The following is a 27,785-nucleotide window of genomic DNA, read 5'->3' as shown; positions in this document are numbered from 1 at the left end:
ACCCTGAACCAACGTTAAGCCACAGAATTATTTGTTACTTCATATATGTTGGGGCTTAAGGAGATCCAATACTTATACACATGTTGCCTCCGGCAGCCAACTGAGAGATGACACAAAACAGTAAACAGGCGATAAATGTCTTCTTGTTACTGATGAAGCCATGTTCTCCATGAACTTTAGGGCTGTGGGAAAATCCGTGTCATGATACTGTGTCCCAGAATTAGAGACTCACGCTGTCCCATGTAGCTCTGGGCCACAGCGAGCCTTCCCTTGAGAGGACCTGCCCCTTCATGCACAGTGCTGTCCTGCCATGGAGCTGAGCATGCCGTGTGCTTCTGAAGGGTGGCCAACACTAGAGGGAAAGGAAGGGTTACAAATGCCCTGCTTGTCTCCCCGGACTCACACCTCACTCTGTTAGTGTGAGGAGGGCTACCTGTGGGCCAGGGGCCAGGGGTGTGAAGGGAGAAGCACACTCCATGGCCCAGAGGAGTGGTTAGGAGGCATCACCTCCCTTAGTTTAAACAGGTGGTGAGATGGAAGAGAAGGGTGCTCCCCAAGAGTTTATAAAAGTAGAAATAAGGATTTTCTTTGGGAATTAGACTAGCCAGGAAACACATAAGATGATTAGAAGGGAGACTTTTAAATCACTTTGATATTAAGTTGACATTTGTTGAGCACCAAAAATGTGCTACATTCTTTTCTGAGTGTTTTACAGAAATGAATCCTTCAATCTTCTCAACAAGCAAGTAGGGAAGGTTTGATTTTTATCCCAGGTTTACAGTGTTTAAATTGAGGCACGCAGAGGGTAAGTAAGTTGTCCAAAATCACAGAACTAGCAAGTGGCAGAGCTGGTATTGAAACCCTGGCTGTCTGGTTTTGAGGCTCCCAGAGATGGGCTTTGGGTGTTTAGCGTTATCTGCATCCCAGAATCTCTGTACCTCTGTGCATCAGTTAGCCCAGAAAGGACAGGGAAAGGAGAGTTACACAGGTGCTCATAGTCGTGTCTCGGCCACTGTCCACAGAGTGTACACCGTGATTGGCGTTAATTGTTTTCCAGGCAGTATATCTGTTCTTACAAAAGAAATTTAGTCCATTGAGTTCATCTTGAATCCCTTACTGCTCTGTTTCTGTCCACGCTTGCCATGTGACTGCCTGCCCATGATTGGGCCGTGGAGGATAAACTGTACTCATGATTGAACTCTGATATTTCAGTCTGGTTCATAGTTTCACATCTTCTGTTACATTAATAAGTTAAGTTTCTGGTTTTCTTGCATCAGTGTGTCATGGGTTTGTTTAATGTGAAACCAGTCCATGGGAGCCCAGGGGTGCTGACGGTATAATTTCTGAGCACTTTGTGGCACTTCTACCCATGCAGACCTGGCTGGAGGATGTCCGTCTTCCGCACTGATTTCCCCCAACATCAGGGTCCTCTCCCACCCCCGGATGTGAGGCTAGGAGCTCTCTGATTAAACCAGTCAGAGGCCATGTCCACCAATTAGAAAATGATGAAGTACCTGGAAGTGGGTTTAATAGAAGAAAAGGGCTTTCAGGTAGTCCGATGGGCTGTTCGAGTCCGTTTGGTGAAAAGCTGTCCAGTGTCTGTGGTTGAGCTGCTTCTTTGCTGTTGAAAATTCTGGAGTAGATGAAGGGATTTTAAAAAGCAGAAAGGAGTGATTTCAGGTGGTACATCCACACTGGTGAGAAATGATGGATGACCTCCTGTGTGAGGCATAGACAGAGTCTTACAAACTTCATAAGATAACTTTAAAAGCTCCTCCATCTGAGTGCACTTCATATGGGGTCTAGTTCATCACTGGTCACACTGAGAAGGCAAATAATTGATGATGGCAGAAAGGACACGGAGGCATCAAAAAGGTCTCAGTCATTTTCCCTTTTTAAATGATTCAGCACAGTGTAATATATTTGAGCTGGTTTTTCACTGGACAATTTTTAGTGTTTTCTGGGGCTCCCCACTGCCCGAAACTTCCGTGCAGCTGGGTGTCCCCTCAGTGCAGCTCTGTCAGCGCTTGCCCTGGGCTGACGTGGTGTCACGGGGAGCAGGACGGTCAGCGTCCCCGGCTCCGCTGAGCTCCGTCCCCTCATCCGCAGCGCCGGGTTTCTCATCCGTGTCTTCTTAGTAGGGTTGCTGAGAATCACACGTGATGGTGGTCGGGTGTGATTTGTGGTTGTCTCTGTGATTGGCATATAGTCAATATTTGATAGAAACACTTTTTTTAGTATAATTGTAGCACCTAGATTGCAGTGGTTTTTAGTCTCCATTTTTTTTATAACTTTATTCTTATTTTTATATATGCACTTGTTTTTATTTATTTTTTTGGAGGTACTGGGGACTGAAGCCAGGACATTGTGCATGCTAAGCAGATGCTCTACAACTGAGTAATACACACCCTCCTTGTCTGCACTTGAAAATAAATATTGCTACACACAAAATAGCTCTTAAACACCATCATGGGACCTTGTCTCTGTATAGACAATTGAAAACGTATGCAGTTTCAATAAGAATAAATGTTGTTGAGACATAAATTTCTGAATCTGTTAATGTGCTTAAAAACGATCATAGGTAGTAATAAACACGAATCTTTGATCCAGTAATTCTAAGGGTCTGTTTTTTCATCAAGGGAAGTTACATTCTACAGAGAAGGCTAATTGGGTCTCTTTGGTATTTGGATGGTGTAGCAGATGATCAAGGCTTTCAAAAGGTGACAGTTTTGTATTTTAAACTAACTAAAAAGTTATCTTCCAGAACTTGTATGTACTAAACTTGTGAAGTGCCCAGTAATCCAGGGGTAAGTGTCTGTCTATGTGAACGTTTGTGTGTGTGATTTCAGGAAGGTAGAAATAAGTTCCATATAGACTTTGGATACCTTTCTCCTCCAGTTTGAGGTGTAGGCATATATTTATACAAATAAATTGATATTCTTTTGTCATTTGGCATATTGGTGGGAATAAGAGGTTCTCATATTTGTTTCAGAAGTGTTGGGGAGCATGAGCTTAGATAATGGGAGGAGAAAGAGGCAAGGAGGCACTTCACAATTTTGCAGGATATGAGAAACAGTAGCTTTTCTTTTCTCTTTTCTTCTAAAGCAAACTGGCACTGAATTGTAACCAACTATTACTCAGAATTGCTTTTCTGATCAGATACAAGTGCCTCAGATTTTTCAAGGCAACATGAATGATGAAATGTGTTTAAGCAGTTATCTTTAAAAGTAGTCTTATTTTTCAAGTAAAAGGCTATTGCCTGTTCTTTCTTCCAGCGGCACAAGAAATTCTCATTGATCTATGTATATGATCTATGTGCTTAGTTTCTATGGCTTTTTCTTTTAAGGGCTTGTTTTACTGTGGTTTGAATGAATGTTTAAAATTTCTGGAAGTTGATCTTTAGAACATGCTGATTTATCAGAACTGTTAAAAACCTGATTTTTGTTTGGTCCTTGTTTGTTGGGGCAACCTATTGATTTCTGTTGTCTGTTAAAGAGGGAAATTCTTCCTCTAGCCTGCAGATCATTAAGTGAATGATTAGCAGTGTGCCTTTAATATTATTTGAATGCATTGATCATGCTTGTCCAGTGAATTTTGAATTGACTCATAGTAATGACTTTGCTTTGGTTCTGTGGCTTTTGCTCCTCTGCACAAGAATTTGAATTCTCTGTTGCATTTTGTATACGTGTTCTTCACAGGGGAAGAAATTTTGTATTTTTTTATGGAGGTGGGTTTTCCTATCCCCTCTGAATGCCTTCTGTAATTGATACAATGAAAGTCTGTTATTGCAGTGCATAATTATTTCATAAACTATGTTCTGGCATAATCAGAAACAATGACAAAGGATGATAATAAAAAATAAGTAAACCTTCCTTCCTTTGAAGAACAGATATCAGGTGGTCAGGCTCCCGCATGCTTTGTGTCTGACACACTTACTCTCATGTCATTGTGTATCATGATTCGGAGATGGAATTGCTTCAGGTTTATAAATTTTTGTTTTAACATTTGTGTTGAATTCTTTCTCCAGGCTGATGTTTCCTGCTGGGTTTGTGGAAAGAGTGGAAGGGAAACAAATGCTTTGTTTTGTTTTCAGGATGCCTGAGTTGATGAGAAAAGTGTTGATGTTGGGCTGAGGAAAAGAGTGACACTCCCTCTCCTCCCGGCTGAAATTGATAAACAAGGAAATCAATTAAGTTTATCGGTATTTGACTAATAAACGTTAGCGAGCCCAAGTTGCCTAGATATGCCCAATGGAAATTACTGAATTCACCTGCAGAATGAGGTGCTTTATCAAGTAGAAACTGCTTAGAGCAATCAGAAAAATCAGTAATATGATGAGATAAAAAGGGATTATAATAACTTTTATTTCTGAACCTTTTCTATGGTATGTTGTGTAGAGCTAATATTAAGTTTCAAGCACCAGGAGTTAAGAGTGTGGGTGGTTCTGTAGGATCGTTATTCACTGATGTGTCTAGACCCTGCTAGAGTGGCTGAAGCTGGCAGGAAAAGACTGACAGCCAGGATTTGTCATCCTAGGGTGTCCTCCATAATGGTTCCATGCGGGAGCCCATGATTGGGTTAACAAATTGTAACACACCCCAGCCGCCTGTGTACTTTAAGAAGAAAAAAGTATGCTTAGAAACTGCTTTGCAAGCAAGTTCCTGTGCATCCTCACTCCAGTCTCCTTGCCTTAAAAAGCAGAGACAATATTTTGCTTGCATAGTTGATGTTTTAGATAGCACTCTGCTGGTTGCAAAGCAAGGACCGAGGCCCTCAGCTATAAACGCTGGGCTTGTGTGCTGTTAGATATTCTATTATCCCCAAAACAAGGACCTGGCTGGTCTGGTGGTCTGCTTTGTAATTCACATATCTAAAAATGTATCTTGTTCCCCTCACCCCATTACTTCCTTAAAATTAAACAAATCCTTTTTAGTCATTGTGTATTCTACAATCTCTGCCTCACCCTGTCTTTCCCGAAGTTCCTCCTTACTATCACACAACTGTTACTGAATGTTTCCTTTGATTATACACAATAAATATGGGAGCATTTGAGAGGCTCTTGGAGTTGGCTCCCTACTCCCTCTCGATTTCTTGACTTTTTCCACAGAGTCTTGAATAATCATTCTGTATCTGTAAGACTTCTGCCAGTCAGAACCCACAGTTCCAGGTGAGAACGACGCAGACTTTATTTCTACTACCAGATGGAGAGAGAGAAGAGAATTTAGATCTGCTTCCTCGTGGTCCCTTCCTGCCCCAGGGCCACTGCAGTTCACCTGCAGCCTTCTGGCCTCTGCTCAGAGGGCCTCTGTCCCAGGACTGACTGCAGCCTTTTCTTCCCTTGTCAACATTTGCTGTGCGTTTCAGAAGTTGGTCTCTTCTCTGCAATACAACACTGGCAGATTTGATGGTGGTCAGCTTGCTGGTGGGTAGTACTATGGGGACTCCCAGGAGCCATGCTGATTCTCCTGAGTCTCACAATCGGGGTTACAGAAGAGTCGAGCACCGTAGGAAGCCCATTCACGTGAGGTCAACACAGCATTGTATCACTTCCATTTTATTTTTAAATTTTCAGTGGAGAAACTATTTGTAGCAAATTGTTCCAGATTTTCGGCCGCCTACTTTCCTCACCACGATTTCCTTGTTGGCTCTGGTACTTGTTTTAAGAACCAAGTTTCTTCTCTGTTCTTTTGTAGCTGCTGGGCTTGCCCAATACTTGATCTGTATTTGAAGCAGAATGTTTCTTCGTAATGTCAAACTGATTTTCGTATTTCTGAATATTTCATGTACACTGAGCAACTGTTTCAAGTGAAATGTTCTTGTCCAATTCCGGTTAACTCACATTTGCTGATCTCCTGCTATCATGCTGAGAACAGTTTCTTCTTGCTCTAACAAAAGTTAGCAATTTGCATTTACTATGGAAGGTACTTGCCCGAGGTGCTTTTTTTCTTAAGAGTTTTAATACAATTCACCCATTAAAATGTACAGCAGTTTTTACTCTAGGCCCAGAATTGTGCATCGCAGTCAATCTTAGAACATTTTCATCTCCCCAACAGGAAGCCCTGTACGCATAAGCAGTCATTCCCATCTTCCCATCCTCCCCCAGCCCCAAGGAGCCACTCTTCTCTCTCTGTGGGTTTGCCTGTGCTGGATATTTCATGTAAATCGAGTCACTTCTTGTAAGTGGACCCGTCTATTGTGACGGACTTCTTTCACACTGAGTAGCGTTTTCAATGTTTGTCCAGGTTGTGGCCTGGGTCAGTGCTCTATGCTTCGCTATTGCTAAATAATATTCCACTGTATGGCTGGGCCCCATTGTTTACCCATTCATCACGTGATAGGCATTTGGGTTGTTGCTGCTTTTTGGCTGTGATGAGTAGTGTTGCCGTTAACATTCCTTTAGGAGTTTTTATGTGGACATTTGTTTTCAGTTCTCTTACGTGTGTGCCCAGACAGCAGAATTCTGGTTCATTCAGAAACCAAATGTTCAACTCTCTGAAGACCTGCCAGGCTGTTTTCCAAAGTGGCCACGCTGTGTTACATCCTCACCAGCAAGGGCTGCGCGCTCCGCTTCCTCTGTGTCCTCATTAGTGCTTGTTATTCTTTTTTTTATTATAACCTATTGTAGTGAGTGTGAAGCGGTTTCTCCTAGTGGTTTTGACTTCATTTCCTTTACAGCTAATGATATTGAATATCATTTCATTGTGCTTATTGGACATTTGTATATTTTCCTTGAAAAATACCTTTTCAGATCCTTTATTCACCTTTGAATTGAGTTGCCTTTTTAGTGTTGAGATGTAGGATTTTTTTTTTCTCTTACATTTGGAGATACAAATTCCTAATCAGATAAATGATTTGAGAAAATTTTCTCCTGTGTGTTGTTTTTTCACTTTCTGGATGGTGCCCTTTGAAGCAAAGTTCTAAATTTTGATGAACTCCAATTTATCTCTGTTTTCTTTGTTCCTTGTGCTTTTGGGGTATTATTTAAAATCTGAATTATTTTATTTAAACTTGTATATCTAAAATGACTTAATTCATAGGACCATTCTAGGAGATGGGTGTGGTTGTTCTCCCCTGTCTATGGATAGAAAACTGAGATGCATAAAATTTCACTGAAATATCAGTGTCACAGCTACCCAGTGCTGTGGGAGTTCAGACCCTCATGTTTGTCCCCAGCAACTGTGCTCTTCACCACCATGCTCCACTACTGCCTGGAATCGTTAATGAAAACGTCTTTCCTTTTTTGATTTCTTGATAGTTTGTTTTCTCATTGGGGACCTCATCTCCTCATTTTCCTTTCGGAAACCAGTGTAGGTTTATTTTAGGTCTCATGTAGGGAGAAGCATTGCTATCAGTTAACTTCTTTATTATTCAGTCTCCAGTGATGATTGTTGCTAGTTGACCTAATCAAGTCATGCTTAAGTCTTTCCTGCTCATGACACTAAAAACAGTCATGACTTACAGAATGCTCAAAGAAGGAAGTATTTGATTGATTTTATTTTGCTACCCAATCAAACCAATCAAATAAAAACCCCGGTGTTGACACAGATTATAAGCCCTCCAGAATAGGGTCACTGTCTTCCTTGTGTTTCATTGATTCGGTCACAGTGTCTGGATAGTGCCTTTCAGTCCAGCAATTTTGTGAGGATACGGTGCTCGTGAATCATTGTAAGGACAGAATTTTGACAATAGACTGTGTTGTTTATTTTATAAGGGAATAGATAATATAGAAATACTGCTCAGATCTATTTTAAAATTAAGCTTGGAATTTTGAGAAGAATTCAAGGAACCATACAAAAATCTTTTTCACTAATTTTAGATCTATCTTAGACCCTTTGTGGTTATATAGCAGAATAACTTATCTAGTAGATTTGACAAGAGGAGTGTAGTATTGATTATTTGTTTTAGTTGAAATATTCCTACTGGGATAAATTAATCAGTGCCTATAAATGAACAAATATGTTTGTATGTCTATGCAACATGAGAGCAGGCTTCATATGTTTCTATATAATATATATGATTGTGTGTTTTAATCTGTCTGACAGTGTTTTTATAGTTTTTAAGCAATGTTGTAACTTTAGAATTCTCCTAAGAAATTCACTCCCCTTATACAGCAGTTTGTACTGTGTATCTTGTCTTATGCATGGGATTCCACTGTCCCCTCAGTGAGGAATTTCCTCTCCTATTGAGTTAGTAGCAGAGTTAAAGGAGCTGTGATTTCTAGGCCTTTGCTCTCCATGTGTTTGCAGTTGGCTGCCAGTTAGGATTTTGCCTTTCTTAAGATTTCATTGTTCAATTAGAATTTTTGAAAATAACTATTAGTATGTTTCACCAGTCTCCCTAGAAACTTGATGTGTTTGTGCTTTTCAGTTTTCAAATTATGAAAATTGTATATGCACACTAGTTTTTAAGTAGTCCTTTTTCACTAGATATTTATTTACCTCTTTATAGTTAAAATAATTCTTTTCCCAATGAATGAGTTGTTGTGCATGTTTTAAAATATACCTTACTTTTTATTTTTCTTATTCTAACAGGTATATTCATGGTACAGAATTTAGAAAATAAGGGTAAACTCAGTAATAACTTAAAAATGGCCTCTAATCTCACCTGGAGATACAGTTGTAAGGTTTGAAATTGAGAATTACAAGTCCTCTCAAGTTGTTCTCCTTTTTCAAGTATGTTTTGGTTACTGAGACCCTCGAATTCCCATATGAATTGTAGCAGCAGCTAGTCAGTTACTGCAGAGGAGCGCGCTGGGATTGTGATTGAGACCACGTTGAGTACACGGATCATTCTGGGGAGCATTGCCATACGAAGAGCGCTGTCATTTGATCCATGAATGTGTGTAGTGTGTCTGTCCAGGTATTTAGGTCTTCTTAAATTTTGTTTCAAAAATGCGTACAGTTTACATAGTATTATTTTACTTTATTTTTTTGCCTTTATACTGAGTACAAGTCTGCAAGGTACCGGGATCAGAATTGTATTATTGCCCCGCCACTTGCTGCCACCATGGATGCTGCGGTCTTTCTTTGCCCTCTGTAAAATCTTGCACAAAATTGGACGTCAGTAACTCTTTCTTGAATGAATGATTATATAATTGTTGGATGATGCTTGAGAGTCCTTGTGATAATGTCTTTTTCCCAAAATTTCCCCTCTTCTTATCTATGCCCTTTCTCTTCCTTTCCTCCAGCCTGGGTTTCAGCCTGCCTGTGGCATTGATTTTCCCTGCCTGTGGACTCTTCCTTTCACTCTGAATTGACCATTCCTGTGAGATGGAGAACTGGTAAGTCGGCTTAGCCTCTCATGGACTTGTTTTCTGTCCTGCAGAGACTGGGCTCGCTAGGCATCCCCCCCCCGTAGAGGTGCTGTGGGGGATAAATAACGCGCGTTGGCAGCCCGAGCACATCTGCTCGTTCCTCGTAAGTGCAGGGTAGCATAGCTTTTGTGGTGACGGCTTTGTGACCGCCCCGTGTTGACTCTCTGATCCAAAGGGATGCCTTGTGGTTTGGAGATGGGATTCTCATTTCTGTGAATACCCAATGATTGTGTTATTGGGCCCTGCTGATTTTAATCTCTTCATTATAAAGTACATATTGTAGATATATTTTTCAACCATGCATGCTATTTTTCTTTTATTATTTATAATTCTACCCTCTCATCTCTTGGTGTGACTTTTCATGGAATCCAGGAAACAGTCCTAAGCTACCTGCCTCTTCACAATTCTCCGTGGTGGTTTCCTTCCCTGACTAGAGAGGGTTTTGCATAGGAAATTTTATTTGTTCCCCTTTTCTTTCTTCTTTCTGTTGACCTTCCCTTCAGTCCATTTACCTACCCACTGATTCTTCTGACTTGTTCCAAAACGCATTTCAGGCAGCTTACAGAAAAACAGATACCAAAATAAACAGGTGAGAAAATGGGGCCAAGTTCAGACAGTGAGGCTAGGAGGCGAGCCTGTGTGAGGGTTGCAGGCATGAGACACTCGCCTCTGCCCTGTGACTTATAAGATCGACAGCAGCAGTGTGCCTCAGGCTCCCAGCAGACACAGGGAAACAGGGTTTGTGGGAGATGCTCACTGGCTGTGAAATTAATAAGTGGCTGAGGAGAAGCCCAGCCTTTCCATCTACTAAGGCTTAGGAGAATATTTTGAGTGCGTTCCAATATCAGAGTATTGTATCTTTTCTTTTGTGAGAGTTCTATGTATAGTTGGTTACATTCTATACCTGGAAATTTCTCCAAAACTGCTTCCCACGTGAGTCCCATGGCTCAGGAATGGGGTGGTTCTGCTCATTGACGGGTGTTGGCCAGAAGCAGAAAATGACAGCCTCCAAGGAGCCTGGGATTTGTCAGTTATGTTTTGTCAGTGCTGTAGATTTCAGAAAATGCTTTCACCGTTTCTCTCCATCTGAGGAGGCGGCGTGCTCTCTTACCAGCATCAGGAGCTCAGGGCCACGTGATGATGGGGGATGCCTGCACTGCCGTCAAGACAGCTGAGCTAGTCACTGCAGGCGTGGTGGTTTTACATAGTGCATTTCATGTTCTTTAATGGGTTTCAACAGATAGTTAATTAACTGAGTTAATTAACATTTAATAAATATGATGCTTTGTCGAAAAGACAGTTATAGGCAGAATATAAGTTGTGAACACTTTAAAAACGGTTTCATTACTGAAATTTCAGTAGGGAAGATTCTTTATCTTATTTACACCTCTCTTTTAAAGTAACAAAGAAACAAGACAGAAAAAGCAGAGGATGATTTCTGTTCTTCCTCTCGGCTTTCAGGTGCCCTCACCCCCAGTGGCGTCCATCCAGACACCAGCACTGACACTGGCCGTGCTCAGAACTGCTTCAGCCCTGAAGACACAACTGACAACTAGAAGGGGGCCATGCCCTGCTACAGCGGGTGCTCTCACTTTGTGGGTCCTTATGTAACTGTGTGGTGTTATTCAGGATCGCCCATTCTACATTGTGTGACGCTGCTGTGGTGTCTCCTAGTTATTTGTTTCGGTAAGTACTCGTGCATGTTTATCAATGTGTTTTACTAGACATCTAAAAATGCTTTTCTCAGATGAAAAATAATGTGTATTTAATATAAAAGTCTGAAAAAAGGGGCAAAAGTGTCTATCCTGGTCCCACTACTCAGAGATAATAATTAACAGTTTAACATCTATTTTCTGTTCTTTTCATCAATGTGTAATACCTCTGTCATAAAAACCAGCGAGCACCCTATGCCTGATTACTATGTGGAGACCTCCATTTTCCATTCGGCTTATTACACGTATTTCTACAATATTCTATCTCCCCTGGCATGATTTTTAATGACCAGTATAGCATTCTGTCTTGTGGAGGCATCGTCCATTTTACTTCGGACTTAAATAAACTTTTAAATTCCCAGTTTACTTAACTGATATACTGAAAAGAGAATTGTGGTTGTACCGAAAGGCCCCTACATCCCTTCCCCTTTTTTCCTGAGAGTAAAAACTGCTGACAATGTGGAGTATATATTTCATGACCTTTATGCCTATGTCATATATATATATATACACATACATACAGACACGTATATGAGAAATCTAAGTATATGTGTGTATATATATACTTTATTGAAAAATAAAGCCATGCTATATGTCTTCTGAAGCTCGGTTTATTCACTCAGGTGTATATCATAAACGTCCTCCCACTCCAGACTCACGCGGTCCTTTCAGATAGAGGGGTCTCCTGATATACAGGTTTGGTCTCTTGTGCAAGGACAACTTTGGTGGGAGAGTGCTGTGGACAAGGCCTTGGGCCACGCCGAAACGCCGGCCCTTAGTGCCCACAGCTCGCCTTCATTTGCCGCATCATTGTCTTGATGGTGGACACTTAAGTTTTCTCCAATTTCCACTGTCAGAAAGTATGTTTGACTGGCATCCTTCTTGTACAAACATTCCTGTGATCTTGTATGAGTATTCATTTAGTTAAGGATTCTGAAAATTTAGTCCCTGGATGTGACAATTACATACATCACAGGCTCCTTTCAAGTGACTCTAGAAATTCCTTCTCCTGTGGGGAATGAAAAGATGTAAAATAACTTATGTAACCAATTCTCTATTGCTGGATATGATTTCACTTCAGCTTTTCTTCCCACCATTGTATACAGTGCTGTGTAAATGCTCTGATGAGTACATCTTTTTGAACTGATTTTTTTCTAAACGAAACAATTCCTAAAAGTGGAGTTGAGTCTGTGTGTACACACGTTTTTCAGAGTTTACATATCCATTGACATGTCATCCTCCAAAAAGATCTCACACAGTTTTTTCTCCCACAGATGGACACTAGCTAGAATATATTTGAAAAATGTTTGGCAATATGGTGAGCCAAAGTGCTTTTTCATTGATTTAGTTTGCATTTGATGACCAGTGAAGTATTGAGCATTTTTCACTCATCAGCCATCTGACTTTTAAAAAGTGAATCATCCCTTTTGTCCTTTGCAAACATTTAAGTGAGGGAGCTTCTGGTTGCTTTGTGACAGCTCTTTGTATGTTATCAACATTAACCACTTGTCTTCATCAACATGTATCACAGAGCTTTTTCTTGTCATTTCTTGCCTTTCATTTTGTTCCGTAGATTTATTTTTGTTGTGGCCCAAAATAAACTAAAGATAGTAAATGTCTTCTTTTTGGTTTTATACCTGATATTATTCTTAGAAATACTTTCTTATAATGGTATAAATCTCTTCTGTAGGTTTTTTAATCTCTAAGATGGAGATGATAATGGTACTTGTTATAGTGAGGAGAAGTTGAATTAATATGAGCAAAGGGTTGTATTTTCTGTTATTAGTACTTTCTAATATTTACATCACTTTCTGTAATTTTTCTTGTGGTCAATATGACTGGAATAGAATTTCTTTTTCCAGGTGATTCTCTGATTGTCCCAGGACAATTATTGAATTCATACTTTGCTCTTTGATTTGAAATCCCACCTGTAAAAAATACTTATGTATACTATAGTCTCTTTTTGAGCTCATGGTTTATTTCTGTCAATCTTACTTTCTTACTCCAGTTCTATATCTTACATATTGTAAAAATTTATTTAATATCTGACAGTGTGATTTTTTTGATTCTTTCTTCCATCCCTAAATTTCTTGGCTAGTATTATGACTTTATTATTCCTGAAGAATTCTAAAATACTTTTTTCAAGTTAAAAAAAAGGATAAGGGTTATCATAGGATATTTTAGTAAGTTTTGAGTTATCTTTAGGAGAACGTACATCTTTACAAAACTGCTTTCCTCCATAAAATATGTTGATGTCTCTAAATTCACACCTCTTACTTTACCCCGCAGTACAGTCCTGTACTTTCTCCATGTACAACATGGGCATTGTTTTTGAGTTTATTCCAGATTATTGTTGATGTTTTTGTTAATTTTGTAAGTGAGAATTTTTTGCTATTATATTTTGTAACTGTTAAAACTGACACCTAGGAAGGCAGAATCCGTTTGTAAATACTCACTTTGTAACTTGTAATTTAAAATTGCAAATATTAAGTATTTGTTATAGAATCCTCTCTTTTCTGTTTTTAAAAATTTGTTTCCAATGTTCTCAAAATGGTCATAGCTAAGTAGTATAGGTGGGGAGACAGATGGAGAGAGGTAGTGGGGCTCATGTACAAACTGTGAGCAGTTTTATGGCTGCCTTTATGCTGGAAAAGCCACGGAAGATCCCAGGTCAGACCAGGGGTGGTTTTGTATGCACTTGAAAGCCAGCTTTCCTGCATGTATGGTGAAGCATGTTGGGCGAGGCTGGTAGATGATCAAGGTCGAATGGAGGTTATTGACTGCAAAATGTGCTGTGTCTGAGAACTGGTGACCATCGCCATGAGAAATGCTTGGTGCCGGGAACAATGCAGGGGAGCTGGGGAGCCTGTGTGTTAAGGATTTTCGAGCCCTGGGATTGGGAAGATCAGACTCTGCATTCAGATCTGAGTATGAATTCATCCTCTTTAGTTTACTGGTCCTCTGACTTTTGTCAAGTTGTATACACTCTTTCAATTCCTGTTTTCTTGTCTCTCAAAATAGGAGAATTACGGCCTGCTGCTAGAGTGTTTGATCAGGGTAAATAATTTGTGTCTATAAGATGCCATGTGCAGTCACAATCTCAGTGAGAAATGGGCTGTCGCCTCTTATTCTGCAACTCAGTGCTAGACAAAACATGGGGAAAGCCAGTACCTAATTTGTGTGTGATGCAAGTAGGAACAAAATTAATGTCTTGCCTTTCCTTAGCAGTATTCTTACTGCTTTGCTTCATTTAACTCTCTCCTTCTTCCCTTTCCCCTTTCCCCTTTCCCCTCCTCCATCAAAAGAGACTGAGACTCTCAGAACACTAGATTCAAATTACTTTAAATGTTGGCTCATCCCCATGAAATGACAGTGACATTAAAAAAAATCTGTACATATCCCAGACTTGATTATATTTGATTTACACACACACACACACACAATCAGCCTACCTCCTATTTGCAGAGGGAGAAGGACTACTTTTTCTGAGTTTTCATTCACTGAGAGTGAGGACAAAGTCTCTTACGCAGACTTTCACCAGGTTTCGTGCATGGTGTTTTAATTGGATTTCTGCTTTGTGGCCATAGATACAGTCTCTAATAGAAGAGAGAAAGTGGAGACATAGAGATTCTGCTGAGATATTGGTGTCATCATATTTGAGTTGGAAAGGACTTAAGAGAGCTTGGAGTCGTAACTATTTATGGGTGAGAATCCATGATGGTGTAACGTGGACAAGAACCTGGGTCTTCTGCCATCGTGTCCACGCGGGTGAAGAGGCAACTGGGCAGGGGATGGCAGGGATCCTTCTTGCTTGAGTTCCATGTTCTTGCTACTTTCCTTTGTTCAGCTGCCTTTAGTTTATGTCCATGAGGCCTCTCATGGGAAGGTCACTCTGTCCTGACAGAATGAGTTTCTTATCAGCAAAAAGCTATGGACCCACTCATATTTCCCAGAGTTTTCTGCTGACCTACTGACACTTTATATAAATGAGAACTAAGAAAGTACTTAATATAAAATCCTTATTGTTATCATTTGCCCTCGAGTTCCATAGGAATGGGGTGTTGTCTCAGGCTGTCTAAAGCCAGATCTGAACAAAGATAGGGTGATAGGCTGTGCTGCTGGACCTCCACAGTCGAATGTGATTTCCACCTTAGTTTTTAGAATCAGGCAGATGAGTTCAAATCTTGCCTTTACCAGTTATTATCTTTGTGACGTGGGGGAGAAACTGTTCTTCTTTGTGTCCAATTTTCTTTATCTGTAAATAAGTTCAGTATTTATTTTAAGGTTTCTGGTTTAGAATTGAATGAGCTAATTCCCTCATTTATACCTAAAATAGTGATCACGTGGTCCTATGCTGGTGCTTCGGTAGTTGATTACTAAGGGACTCGGCAGTGAGAATGGGGGTGGGGGAACCCTGGATAATAGAGCTTATATTCCAGGATATGCTTTTAAAAGGATGGATGTGGAGTGAATTTTTAGTAAATATCAACTCCTTTCCTAATCTGCATTGATTGTGTATATATCTTTATACTAATATATGAACAATTTTTATTGCAGTTTAAATCTTATTAGTATTTACAATATGTAGCTATAAAAAATACGTGAAATAAAATGATTTGACTTTTATTTTCTTTTCAATAAGCAACAAAATAAAATAGAAGAAAAATAAAATTTGAAGGAGTAGAAATAATTTTATTTCCGTGGAATCAATTCCGTATAATAGGTTTTTTGGTCGTGTTGTTAAACAGCATGTAAAATTGATAGGTTGTGACATACAGGAAATGAGGAAACTGTGGAGACATACTACCTCCAATGCAGTCATTTTGTTACCAAGTCCAAACTTGTTCTGCTTGCTGCATGACAGGCCAAAAAATGGGAGATGAGATGTTGGAGTAAGGAATAGTGACTTTATTTGAAAAGCTGGCAGACCCAGAAGATGGCATATTGATATCCAGGAGAACTCTCTTCCCCAAGTCAGAATTCAGTCTCCTTTTATAGTAAAAAGCAGCGGGGGTGTGGTTGGTTGTTGCAAACTTCTTGCTGTACGAATTGTTTGTCCTTGAAATCCTTTGATCTTGCAGCTGTCCATGTGGGTTAAATCGTAGTGTCCCCGTAAAACCTCCAAAAAAAACAAAAGTTATTCTCTATTTTGCAACTTGCCATCTCCACGTAAGTGTAGAAGAGCTAACATCCTTAAAGATCAGAGCCCTGAGAATAGGCTCTCCTGTATATTTCAGGCTAAAGGCAACTTCCTTTTACAAAAGGAGCAGAGATAGCAAGTCTGAGCCTAGAAAACACGGTAAAGGTTTAAAGTGAAGTGAACGCATCTAACATGGAGTCAAATTTGTTCTTTTGTATTACAATTTCTTTTTCCACCTCATAAATAATTTTAGTAAGAAACAAGAGCAATTTTTTCTTTTTGCTTCTTAATAACGGATGAGTGGGCCAACTACAGTTTTGTGAGCAGGGATGCTGTGTGTGCCTTGGGGTCACAGCAAACTCTTATTGGGGGTGGTCGACCTGCAACATGTCTGAATCCCCGTGACTGTTGGTGAGAGTCCCCCTAACCAGGGGCTCTCTTCAAGAACCAGCATATTGGCATTGACATCTGGAGACCTCTTTTTCAGCTGCAGGAAAATTTTTCAGATACTGTGATGGAAAAATCACCCCAGCTGGGGATAATCAGGGAAAAAAGGAAGAAGAAAAGTGCTTGGAGTAGCGTAGATGAGAAGGACAGAAGATAAGGGAGACTGGGGGCCTGGCAGTGGGGCCTTGGTGGACAGAGGAGCAGAGGTGGTGAGGGGCCCAGCTCCGGAACCAGCTCCTGCACCTGTCCCAGCACCCAATCCACACAGCTTTTAATTGGGCCCAAGACTCTCTCCTGTCTGGATGTCACCCTGGGCAGAACCTTGAGAATCGAAGGTAAGGGTGGCACTCAACTAGGGGGTCACTGAGGACTTTGGTCAAGTCCACATTGACATTCCCAGTCATGTGCCTTCACCTGTTCTTTATCTCAGGATCTGAGAAGCAGGAGCAAGGAACTCAGGGAGAGATCCAGGAAGACATCTGACTGTGTTAAGAGAGGACCGTCACAGCGACACGGGGAGTGGAAACACTTGCAGCAAAGAAAAATAACTTCACAACTATTGCATCAGAGCTGCAGGTGTGAGAGATCCTAAGCCTGTCTCAGAGTGCAGAGAACAAGAGGAAAGAAATTGTATTATTAACACTGACAATTGAAATTTTGTTAAATAGCCTGCTACTGTTAATTGTATCACTTGAATGTATGCAGGTGTATTTCAGTGAGCATTTACAGGTTCACACAACCCCACCAGCCCCTCTTGCTCCCATGGGAGATGGGATTTCTCAAGCAAAGTGCCCCTCCTGCTTGCGTGGGCCAACCTGCGTGTCCTCGCCTGGGGGCGGGGCTGCTGCAGGGCACTGAATCCCCGAGGCACGGCCTGTGATACACGACAGGAACATCTCTACTCTTGAATGGGGGCCTCCTTTTCCCCCTGCAGTGAAAGAATGCTGGTGACTCAGTTAGAAGCATGCTTCCAAGCTGTCCTACCGTGTTATCACCATCTTGAAGCAGTGACTGAATCTTCTGAATTTCTCCAGAATGTGGTTTACAATCACCTTCATCATCTGAGTGTGTGTCCTCTTACAAGTGGAGGAATTACTGCCGTTTCCCTGGAACATACTCACCACTAGTTCATCTGATTTTTCTGTGCTAGGCTTCAGTATGGCATGCTAAAAATTCTTCAGTCAGATCTTGAAACCCTGATGAAGAGGATTATTTATTTCATTTCTTTATATGATAGTATTTTACTTTCAAAATTCAGAGACTTCTGTTTTTCAAGGAATTTTTTCAGGGGTTGGAGAAACAACTTTGCTCTAACCATTTTGTGACCTATTGCTATATGCCTCTCACCTGTCTTCTGTCACTTGTGAGGCTGTTCCATTTGTGACCCTGTCCAGGTTGTTCATGTTATACAACATAAAGTCTGTATAAGTACAGTCCCTTTTACTCGGAAGACCTTCCACAAATACTACCTGAATCTGGGTGTGGTTTTAAGAAGACAGAATCATTAGAACATGTCCTTGCAGGTTGCAAGTGCAAAATCCCCAAATCAATTGTCAAGCTCAACATCTAAAATCTTTCTAATCTACCTTGGATATGTATGGATAAGTGAAGCAGTTTGCAAAGAACCCAAGACCAGGTTTAGAATACAGGCAGGTGTAGCTCAGCAGGTCCTCCCAACCTGTTGCTCTCCCAGTGGGTGGGTCCGAGGGAAGAGGGCATGTCCTGCCCTCCCTGAGCTGACACTTTCATAGCAAAGAACTTCAGCAAGTGAAGAACTTGGAGTTTCTTCTAAGAACCGTGAGTTTGAAAAAAGTCCAAAAAGCACGAGAGTGACACAATCCCATTTGTCTCAAGTAGGGGATAGCGGGTGTGGGGCCACTTGGGAGACTTGTGAGTCCAGGTGGGCAGTGTTGGTGGCTTCCTCTTGAGCGGTGGGACGGTCAGTGGGTAAAAGCGAACAGATTGAAGGCATGTTTCGATGGTAAAATGGAAAGGATGAATGCTTTCTGTGAAGGTAGGATGGATTAAGACCCAGGTTTCTGTGTGGATTAATGTGGTAAATTATGGTCCTGCTGTGCTCTGAGGAGGGAGAGCTGCAGAGGGATTTCTGGGGGAAAACTGATGAGTTTGGCTGTGGGTAAAGTGAAAGGTTGTTAGAGGTGTGGTCTGGGAGCTCAGGTGAGAGCCAGTAGTGAGTAGGGGGAGGGGAGAGGGACTTTCAAATCATTTTGTCTTGTCAACATACAAATAAGTATGAGTAATGACACACTTAACACCTCTATATTTTAGATTAAAACCCAGTAACATTTTGCTGTATTGACTGCAGAGGTTCTTAATTATTTTTTAATAGAAATAAAATAAATAGAAACAAAATATTGGAGTTAATGAACATCTTAGAGTTGATGTGTGTCCTTGAATTTATTTTGATACGTCATCTGTTTATAACCATAATCTACAAAAAGTTAACTTGCTTAGCATAAGGGTTAAACGGAGGGAAGTGACACACACTGTTGGGGGTTGAAGCTGATCTTCTTGGGCAAATTATGCAGCCTCTCTGTGCCTTAGTTTCATCTTCTGTGACTGCCCCCGGCCCCCTCATCACAGCAGACTTCCTGGACTAGATGTTGGGAGGGAGTCTGCTGAAGGGAGTAAGAATAGGTAACTGCTAGGGATACTGAAGAGAGAGACAAAAACAGATTAAAGCCTATAAACTGTGTACAAATACTCTCAAAGAAGAAAAAATCAAGCAGTGTTTTGAGCCAGTTACCGTAAAGGAAACAAAATCACGTGGACGCAAAGCTCTTGAGCATGTGAATATTGTGAGTGGGAGGGTGTCATCAGAAAAGTGTTGAGAAAAGGACTTTTGGTTTCCCTTGACGTTTCCAGCATGGATGGGGAGCAGAAGCGAAAACCCCCGGTTCACAGTAGAAGGTGCTGTTTTTTGCAAAACTGACCAAAGTTGGAGACAAGTCATCAGCGGTGCTGGCAAATGAAGAGGCTTCTGGATGGGGTGGGGCACTTGCTGTGACTTCCAGGTGACCTGCTGGCTGGGGGCTGTGAGGCGGGCAGTAGGTTTGCAGGGTGGCCCGGGCATAATCCCTGGGTCTGAGGCTGCTGGTCTGATTAGCAGACCTGGACACCCCCAGTCCTAATGGGGCACCTCGGTATGTGGCCTGGGACACCTGCCGTGCTGAGGGCGAGAAGAGGGCTCCCCTGAGGGGGTGTCCATGCGGAGAGTGGAAATGTCCTCCTGCAGGGGAGGAAGAGCCTCTGAGCTGGGGGCCGGATGCACAGGCAAGTCCAGCCTGAGCACGGAGGTTTTGGGGAGCCGGAAGTCATACAGTGGCCCGAGCAGCCTTGTTCCTGCGAAACTGGAGGGAAAAGATGCCGAAAAAGCAGGCTAGGGACAGACGCTGTGGTGGGTTATGAGTGACATAAAAGGACTACTCAGGCAGGCACGAGAGAACCCTGTGGGCGTCCCAGCTGGGGCAACACGCCGGAGGGAGGAGCACAGTTATAGACTTTGCCACTTATTAGCTGTGTGACTTTGAGCAATATCACCCCACCCCTCTCTATATATATCTTCATCTGTAAAGTGACAAAGTGTCAAGCTCTTGTAATCAGAAGGCTTAGCTTAGTTCTGATCCTTTTGTCCAGTCCTGTCATTGCTTCCCTGCAAGGTTCTGCAGCGGCTGCTCTTACCCTGAGAAGGGAGGGCGTAGAGGGACATTGTAATTCCCGAGGGCAGGAAGGGGTTGCTTTAAATATAGACGTGTAACCGCCTGCAGCTGCAGACCTGCAGGCAGTTTTGTTGCTGGTCCTGGAGAGGTCTTTGGAGGCCTTATCTTCGTCTTAAGACTTGTTTTCCCTTGGGGACCGGATTTGACTTTGCAGATTAATGTTGAAGATTTGGGCTTCTGGCAAAGCTGTTTTCCGAAATGAGTATATACGTAACATATAGTATAAAACAAAATGCTTTTATTTAATGTCTGGGACTTTGCAGCTGTTGAGGCAGTTCTGTTGGCCTGGTCTCCACGGAGGACACTAGGGGTCAGAAGAGCGTGCGGGAGGGCAGGTAGCCTGCAGTGCTGCTGCGGGGGTTTCTCCCCAGCAGGATGCTCTGCTGAGTTGACTCTTCTCTGAGTTTGGTTGCCAACTGAGCAGACAGCAAATTAATGAGTTCTGGTGAGATTGTACAATGACAGGAAGAAAGAGGAAACCGTAGTTTTTCTGGACTAGAACACGCGTTTGGTTCTTGATTCAGTGCGTTCCATTACAGAATTGCTGAGTTGTGTCTATTCTGGCAGTTCATTGAAATAATCTTTCAGACTAAAATTTAATAGTTATGTTTTATTTGGCGGGAGGGCTCGAGCCTGGAAGTCAGCCCCTCAGATCACCCTGGGGGAATGCTCCAAGAGGTATGGGAGGAGCTAGGATAAATAGTAGCTTTACAACAAAGACCAGGTACTTGGAACAATAAAAGATTGCTTGTTATCTAAAGAAAGCCAGATATCTCAAGTTCAAGTATTTAGTGCTTTTCTATGTATGGGATGAAGCAAACATATGGGTCATTGAATTCATTTCTTTGGCAAGCACCTAGCTGTCTAGGGACATTATCCTGTCCTCCCTTATTCTGAATCCACTCAGAGGGCACCACTGTGAGTTGCTGAGTGGCTGGGCTGCAGGCGTGTCCTCGCTGTGGGTTGACAGCAGCCGCTGATGACTTGGTTTCAGCATTCTTTGTTTACTGACATTGTTGTAGTACTTTCATTCACATTGTAGTATTTTCATTCATAGTGCTCCCCCTTTTTCCTAAATTCGACCAATATTTTGAGAGACATTTCATGACGAATTTTGTTCCACGGTGCTAGGATGTCTCATTCCTACTTAAGGTGAAGAATTTTCTGAGCTGCCATTCAAGGTGTTAGGTTTTTTATCAGGTCCTGTTGATACTAAAAGTTCTCTGGATCGCCTGTCTTACTAGTCTGTTCTGATCCAGGAAATGTTTACCCTTCATTGTTAATTCCCATACCTAGAATCACACTATTACAGTTATTTTATGCAGGGTTATAAATTTTATCTATTTCTTCAAGATGTTTAGCCATCATCAATCTTGTAGGCCTAGTTACACATTGGGAAATGTAACAGACAACAATTTTATAAAATAGACAGGATATAAGTAATACAGCTAGTAATGTTAATGAAGTCACGAGTAAGAATTTAATAGTTGAGAAGCTATATTTTTGGGTTAAAATTTTGCTTGTATTTCTGATTGAGTTTGAGTGATCTTATGAGAAATTTCATATTTATGGTCAGGGTCAGAGCAGGTATTAATTGGCCAGATGAGGTCTCTCAACTTGTAAGATCAACAGTTGCCTAAACATAACTATAATTTCTTTTTAAATAACGTTTCTGAGGGCTACCTAGTTGGAGCGCTGGAGTAAGGAAACCCACCAAGGTAACACAGAAGTACTATACATAGGTAATTTACTATAAACTTAACAATTGGAGTAGTTCATAATCAAAGTTAGGAGAAATTGTCAAAGTAATTGTTATACAAGCTTGGTCTGGTGTCTTGGGTCAGCTGTCTACCTCAGATCTCGTCTCCTACTGATCCTGGCCTGGTAGTTTTTCTCCATTTGGGCATTGTTTTAAGGTGAGCAGTGCTCTATAGGCCAGTGCACTGCAGGGGCTGTTTCTGATCGGAAATGAATCCGAAAATCCATTTCCTTCAGCTTTGGTGTGTATGGTCTAGTTAAGAGTACCTGAAAAAGTGTCCTTCCGTTCAGGTTGGAGACAGTTCTTTAAGTCATGCCTGTTCCAGTGTGTATAATCCCCTGGCTGCAGGTCATGGGGCATTGGAACTTTACCCAAGGATAGATTACTGAGCTTCAGAAACAAACCTAGTGTATCCTTTTCATAATTCAGTTAAACTGTACAGCAATGTGACATAACAGCAAGGAATGATTTGGGAAATGTCTTAATAAATATAGACCTCGATTAACAGAACTAGAATTTAATACCCACTAAAATAAAGTCTTTATTTCTCTCTAAAGTTACACCCATTTTTCTCAAATGCAGCTAAATCAAGATTAATTTCTTTACATGTTAAGTCTGATTATTTGATCATATAGGGTATTTTAAATTGGCTGTGTTGGAAGTTTTAATACGGTGTCTCAGGGTAGAATGTTAATAAGATTTGCTAAGGCCAGGAAAGCCACGCCAAGGGCTTGTCATGGATTTCTGCCTTACAGATTTAGGTAAATTCCTTTCTCTTTAAAATACTTAAAATACCTTGAGATTCCTATATCTGTTAGGAGATGATCTTCCTCATTTGTCTCATAGAGCCACTGGGGACCTAAGAGTTTTTAGTCTCTTGAGCAATCATATAGAGAGAAAAGGTAACTGTTTCAAGTCTGCTTACATAGGTATAATTTATCAAATTTCTGTGATTCATAACTAGCCTAAGAGGAAGAGTTTCTTTATGAATGGGAAACAGGTTAAAACCAGTAGTATTTCAAACAAAATCAAAAATTGTAACCATATTCATCAGCTTCCTCAGTCCCACATAACTAATCCTTTTAATCAGAGTTTTCATTACACATTAAAAATTTCTTACCCTGTTTAGTTCAGTGCTAAAGTTTGAAATTTATTATAAATCAGTAATTCTCCTTGAAGAGCAAGCATTTTCAAAATCATCAGAAGAAAACAATTAACTGTCTATATATGACAGAAGATTTAAAAGCATGATTAAACACCGTTACACAATAATCTATAAAGAAACCTGGTCACTATACCCAGAATTATCACTTTTAACATTTCAGATATACCAGAATTTTAGGGAGTCCATATAATTTCTACAGTATCTATATTAATAATTTTTTCTCATTCAATATAACCTTAGAAGATTTATGATTCATTTGACAATTCCATGATATTTAACATGGCAAATGAAACTTACTAGTTCAAAATCTCTCCTTGGGAAGTTTCAGGGGCCCTCTGTAGAATCCCAAACTTAACTGGAGATTAAAATAACTTTAATTAGAAATTGATACTTGGGGATCTTTTTAAAGATTTCAGAACACTTGGTCAGATAAACATATAGATCACTGTAAAGTAGTACTTATTCATTAACAAAAAAATACGTCAAAGGTAAAGGCAGAACAGATCAGCTAAGTGGTATAAGAAATTTTACAATCTGTTACTGAAGGTGGACTAACATTTTAAGAAAAATTTTTCCTCTTAACAGAGAGAAAACCAAATCTATTCTTGTACCAGCTTACTTCTAAGATTCATTTACTTTGCCCAATTTAATTCTAAACTTAGCCAATTCTAACCACATACAAAACTCTTTCCTCAGGTTTCCTCTTCCACAAGCCTTCCACAGATTTCTATACTCATATTAGTGTGTCCCTTATTTTCTCTTCCATTCAGAAGAAACCAGCTTCAGGAGAAATTCACCATGTTTCATTAACAAAATATAATTCCATTCTTATGACTTCCTTTACGCATTTATATTACTTTGGTAGGATACTGAGATCATTCCGTTACTAATAGAGAGTATTTCAGGGTGGCACCAACCATTTATTAATATTTCTAAACACCTTTAGTTTCACTGTAAGAGGAAGTTAAATGTTAAGTAATTCATCTTTCAATCTTTTTTTTAAAAATACAAATGTATTTTAATCTGAATTTTTTTATATAATTTATTTGAATAAAGGGTTGGTAGCATTGTTTGTGCTCCTGAAGGACAAGGGCCTCATTTTTTAAATCTTATAATCTTAAGTATTTTTATAAGCATAGTAAGTTGTTACCTAATAGATTCTGTGCTGTTTTAAAAATATGAATTGAGTAATTTAGGAAGCTATGGAGTCATTTGTTTTTTTTTCTCCTTTGTTTCTCTGTTGTTGATTTCCAGTTTCATGGCATTGTGGTCAGTAAAGATGCTTGAGATAATTTCTATCTTCTTAAATTTGTTGAGGTTTCTTTTGTGTCCAAGTACATGATCGATCCTGGAAAATGTTCCATGTGCACTTGAAAAGAATGTATATTCTATTTTTTGGGGGTGTAAAGCTCTGAAAATATCCACCAAATCTAGTTTTTCTATTGTAGTATTTAATTTCTCTGTTGCCTTGTTTATTTTCTGTCTGGAAGATCTGTCTAGTGATGTTAATGCAGTGTTAAAATCTCCAACTATGATTGTATCCCCATCAATATCCCCCTTTATCTCTGTTAGTAATTCTTGTATGTACTTAGGTGCTCCTATATTGGGTGCATATATATTAATGAGTGTAATATCTTCATCTTGTATCACTCCTTTAATGATTATAAAATGTCCTTCTTTATCTTTCTTTATGGCCTTTGTTTTAAAGTCTATTTTGTCTGAAATCAGTACTGCAACACCTGCTTTTTTGGCTTTTCCATTTGTATGGAATATACTTTTCCATCCTTTCACTCTCAATCTATATGTGTCCTTCTCCCTAAAGTGGGTCTCTTGTATGCAGCATATTGAAGGTTCTTGCTTTATTATCCACTCTGCCACTCTATGTCTTTTGACGGGAGCATTTAGTCCATTAACATATACAGTAATTAATGATAGATGTGTGTTTATTGCCATTTTGAACTTATCTTTGCAGTTGAAATGGTATATCCTCTTTGTTCCTTTCTTCTTCCTTTTGTGGTTTGGTAATTTTCCTTTGTATTATCATGGATTTTATTTAATTTTTGTGACTCCCTTGTAAATTTTTGACTTGTGTTTTCAATCTTATTTTATCTGAAAATGGCATAGCTATTTAATAAAATCCTATCATTTAACTTAATTTAGCACAAATCTAGAATTTAAAGATACCAAACATTTACAGATTATCTTAAGCATACATTTTAAAGATATATTTTAAAAATTTACCCAAAACTCTCATCTCATTTGCACTTAATTTCCTTAAAATTTTACCACACCACATTACTGTTATTTTTTTTTTGTGACAAATCTGCAACAGATATAACAGGATCATATTTGACTTTCATTAAACCTAGGTACAGTAAAGTTATTATACTTAGTATTGATGACTTTAAAGATGTCTATATTAATTAGAACATACTTAAACTAAACAATATCAAATATTATCTTAATATTGAATATTTTCCATTTCACATGACGCTGAAAGTGAATTTGTTCAGTTTTTATTTTAAAAATACTTAATTTTTTAAGCTCTTATTTTTTACATCAATTAAGCAGAGCTCTTTGACTTTGATTTTTCTTTTTTAGCAGTAGAAATATCTCACATCCATAATGTGTATGCAGGCTTATAAACAGACAAAAGCAAGAGATCTCATAGCTTAACTTTAAAACTTACTTATAAGATAGGTATAATAGTAGTTGGAGTAAGCTGAATTTGCTGGCTTAAATCACTAAGCCTTACTATTTATGAAATAGACAGTTAAGATTGCTTGACAAAGTCTGAAGGACCTGTCAGAATTCTGAGTTCTAAAATGCCAAAAATTTCTTGGCCTTGTGTTCTATTTCATTGAGCTAATGAATTAGGCTCAGTCCTAGGTCACTGTTTGCTGTATTTACATTTCTGATCAGCAAGACAAGATATGCTCTTCCAGTTCCCCAGAAAACTGCTCTGTCACCCAGACCCAATTTTATGTCCTTAATTGGCATGTTTTAATCAATGAGAAGAGCTGTAAACAAAGAATTCCATATTTTAAAACTTTAAGATTTATTTTATCATGTCTTCCAAAGCTTGCATAAGGCGTTTAGTAAGGTCTCTTTTCCTTGAGTTTTAAGTTAAACCCAGGGTAAAACTTTTATTATATTTTTTATTAGCCACTGAATATTAGTTTTCAGTTTTACGTTATATTGGACAGCTCATGTAACTCTACTGGTTTCCTTTACTTTGTTCAGTTAATATTTTCTGAGGGACAGATATGTGCCCAGCCTTATAATACCAAGAAGGGGAAGCGTTTTTCCATTGAAATATATCTATCCCACAATATAATTAAGCAAAAGGTTTATATAAAGACCATTTAAATATACCAATTTTACAAACTTTTATCTCAATTTTATTAAATCTTATACCTTTAATTTTTATATTTATTAGGTTTAATCAATAATTCTTATTTCTAGAAGGAGTGTCAGAAGCCTTTTTTTTTTTTTGTGCATTGTATCTAATTTTATAGAACAGTCTCTAGGATGCCCAAGTTTCAGCCAAAGGGCTTAGGCCCTTCTCAATTTTTAATTTGATTAATTGGTCTGTTGTCCCAATCATTGTTCAAGTATTTCAGTCTATATATACATATATTTTAAACTGTGGTAAATAAAACGGACTTGTTTGAACTTTAATGTTGGGGGGCAGTAGGTGATCTCTTTGTCCCTTTTTTTTTTTAACTTTAAGTAGTGTAGTATCAAAACTTTGTATCTAAATCCAAAAATATCCAATATTTTTACCTCATTCAAAATAACCATATAAAAATATTTATCCATTTGTGATAAGCCCTGTTCTTTTTTTTCAACATTTTTACGATCCTTTTTCCAGTTATTCAAACTAATTAACATTAATTATTCTAAGTTTTTATTAGCATCTCTAGAACCATTTATCAGAAAGGTAAAACACTAATGTTGCTTTTCAAACCAGGTTTATTTTTTTAACTAAGTTCTTAGGTTAACAATTAGATATGATTTTCTACCTTTAAACTTGATTTTAATAGGTACCAATAAAACAGCTGTTTATAATGAGATCTCTTTAAACTTTCACAAATTTAAAAGTTTTTCCAAATTAAAGGATCCGTCATATGGCCATCAATTTATATATATATATATTTTTATATATAAATATATATATAAAAATATTTATATATATATATATAATATTTATATGTAGTGATTGTTTTAAAATCAGTTGAAGAGGCCCTTCCACATGAGAGTTTGGGTGTTGCTTAAATAAATTTCAAAGGTTTACTCTCCAAAAGCTAAAAGCCTTTGTGGTCCAGGCTGATGCAACAAAGTTTAAGATGGTAAAATATCTGAATATTGGTACAAAGAATTGCTTAGAATCCAATTTATTTGCGTGGACACCATATGTACAAAATACTTCTACCTTTTGTATGGCAGAGTCCAAGGTTTCCTTTAAAAAAAAAAAGTACACATATATACACATACATACACACACTT

The 27,785-nt window shown here is 39.3% G+C and overlaps 1 protein-coding gene across 1 annotated transcript in view; it reads left to right on the top strand.

Moving 5' to 3' along the window:
• Positions 1 to 27,785, top strand: part of LOC140689661 (uncharacterized) — a 148,662-nt gene that overhangs the window by 105,963 nt on the left and 14,914 nt on the right. The window contains exons 6-7 of the mRNA XM_072950630.1: positions 9,188 to 9,280; positions 10,775 to 10,999. Of these exons, the coding sequence (XP_072806731.1) occupies positions 9,188 to 9,256 (69 nt within the window). The 3' untranslated portion in view covers positions 9,257 to 9,280; positions 10,775 to 10,999. The remainder of the gene's footprint in view (positions 1 to 9,187; positions 9,281 to 10,774; positions 11,000 to 27,785) is intronic.

This window comes from Vicugna pacos, chromosome 27 (assembly GCF_048564905.1).
Source record: "Vicugna pacos chromosome 27, VicPac4, whole genome shotgun sequence".
Taxonomy (NCBI): Eukaryota; Metazoa; Chordata; class Mammalia; order Artiodactyla; family Camelidae; genus Vicugna; species Vicugna pacos.
This window is presented reverse-complemented; position numbering and strand designations above follow the sequence as displayed.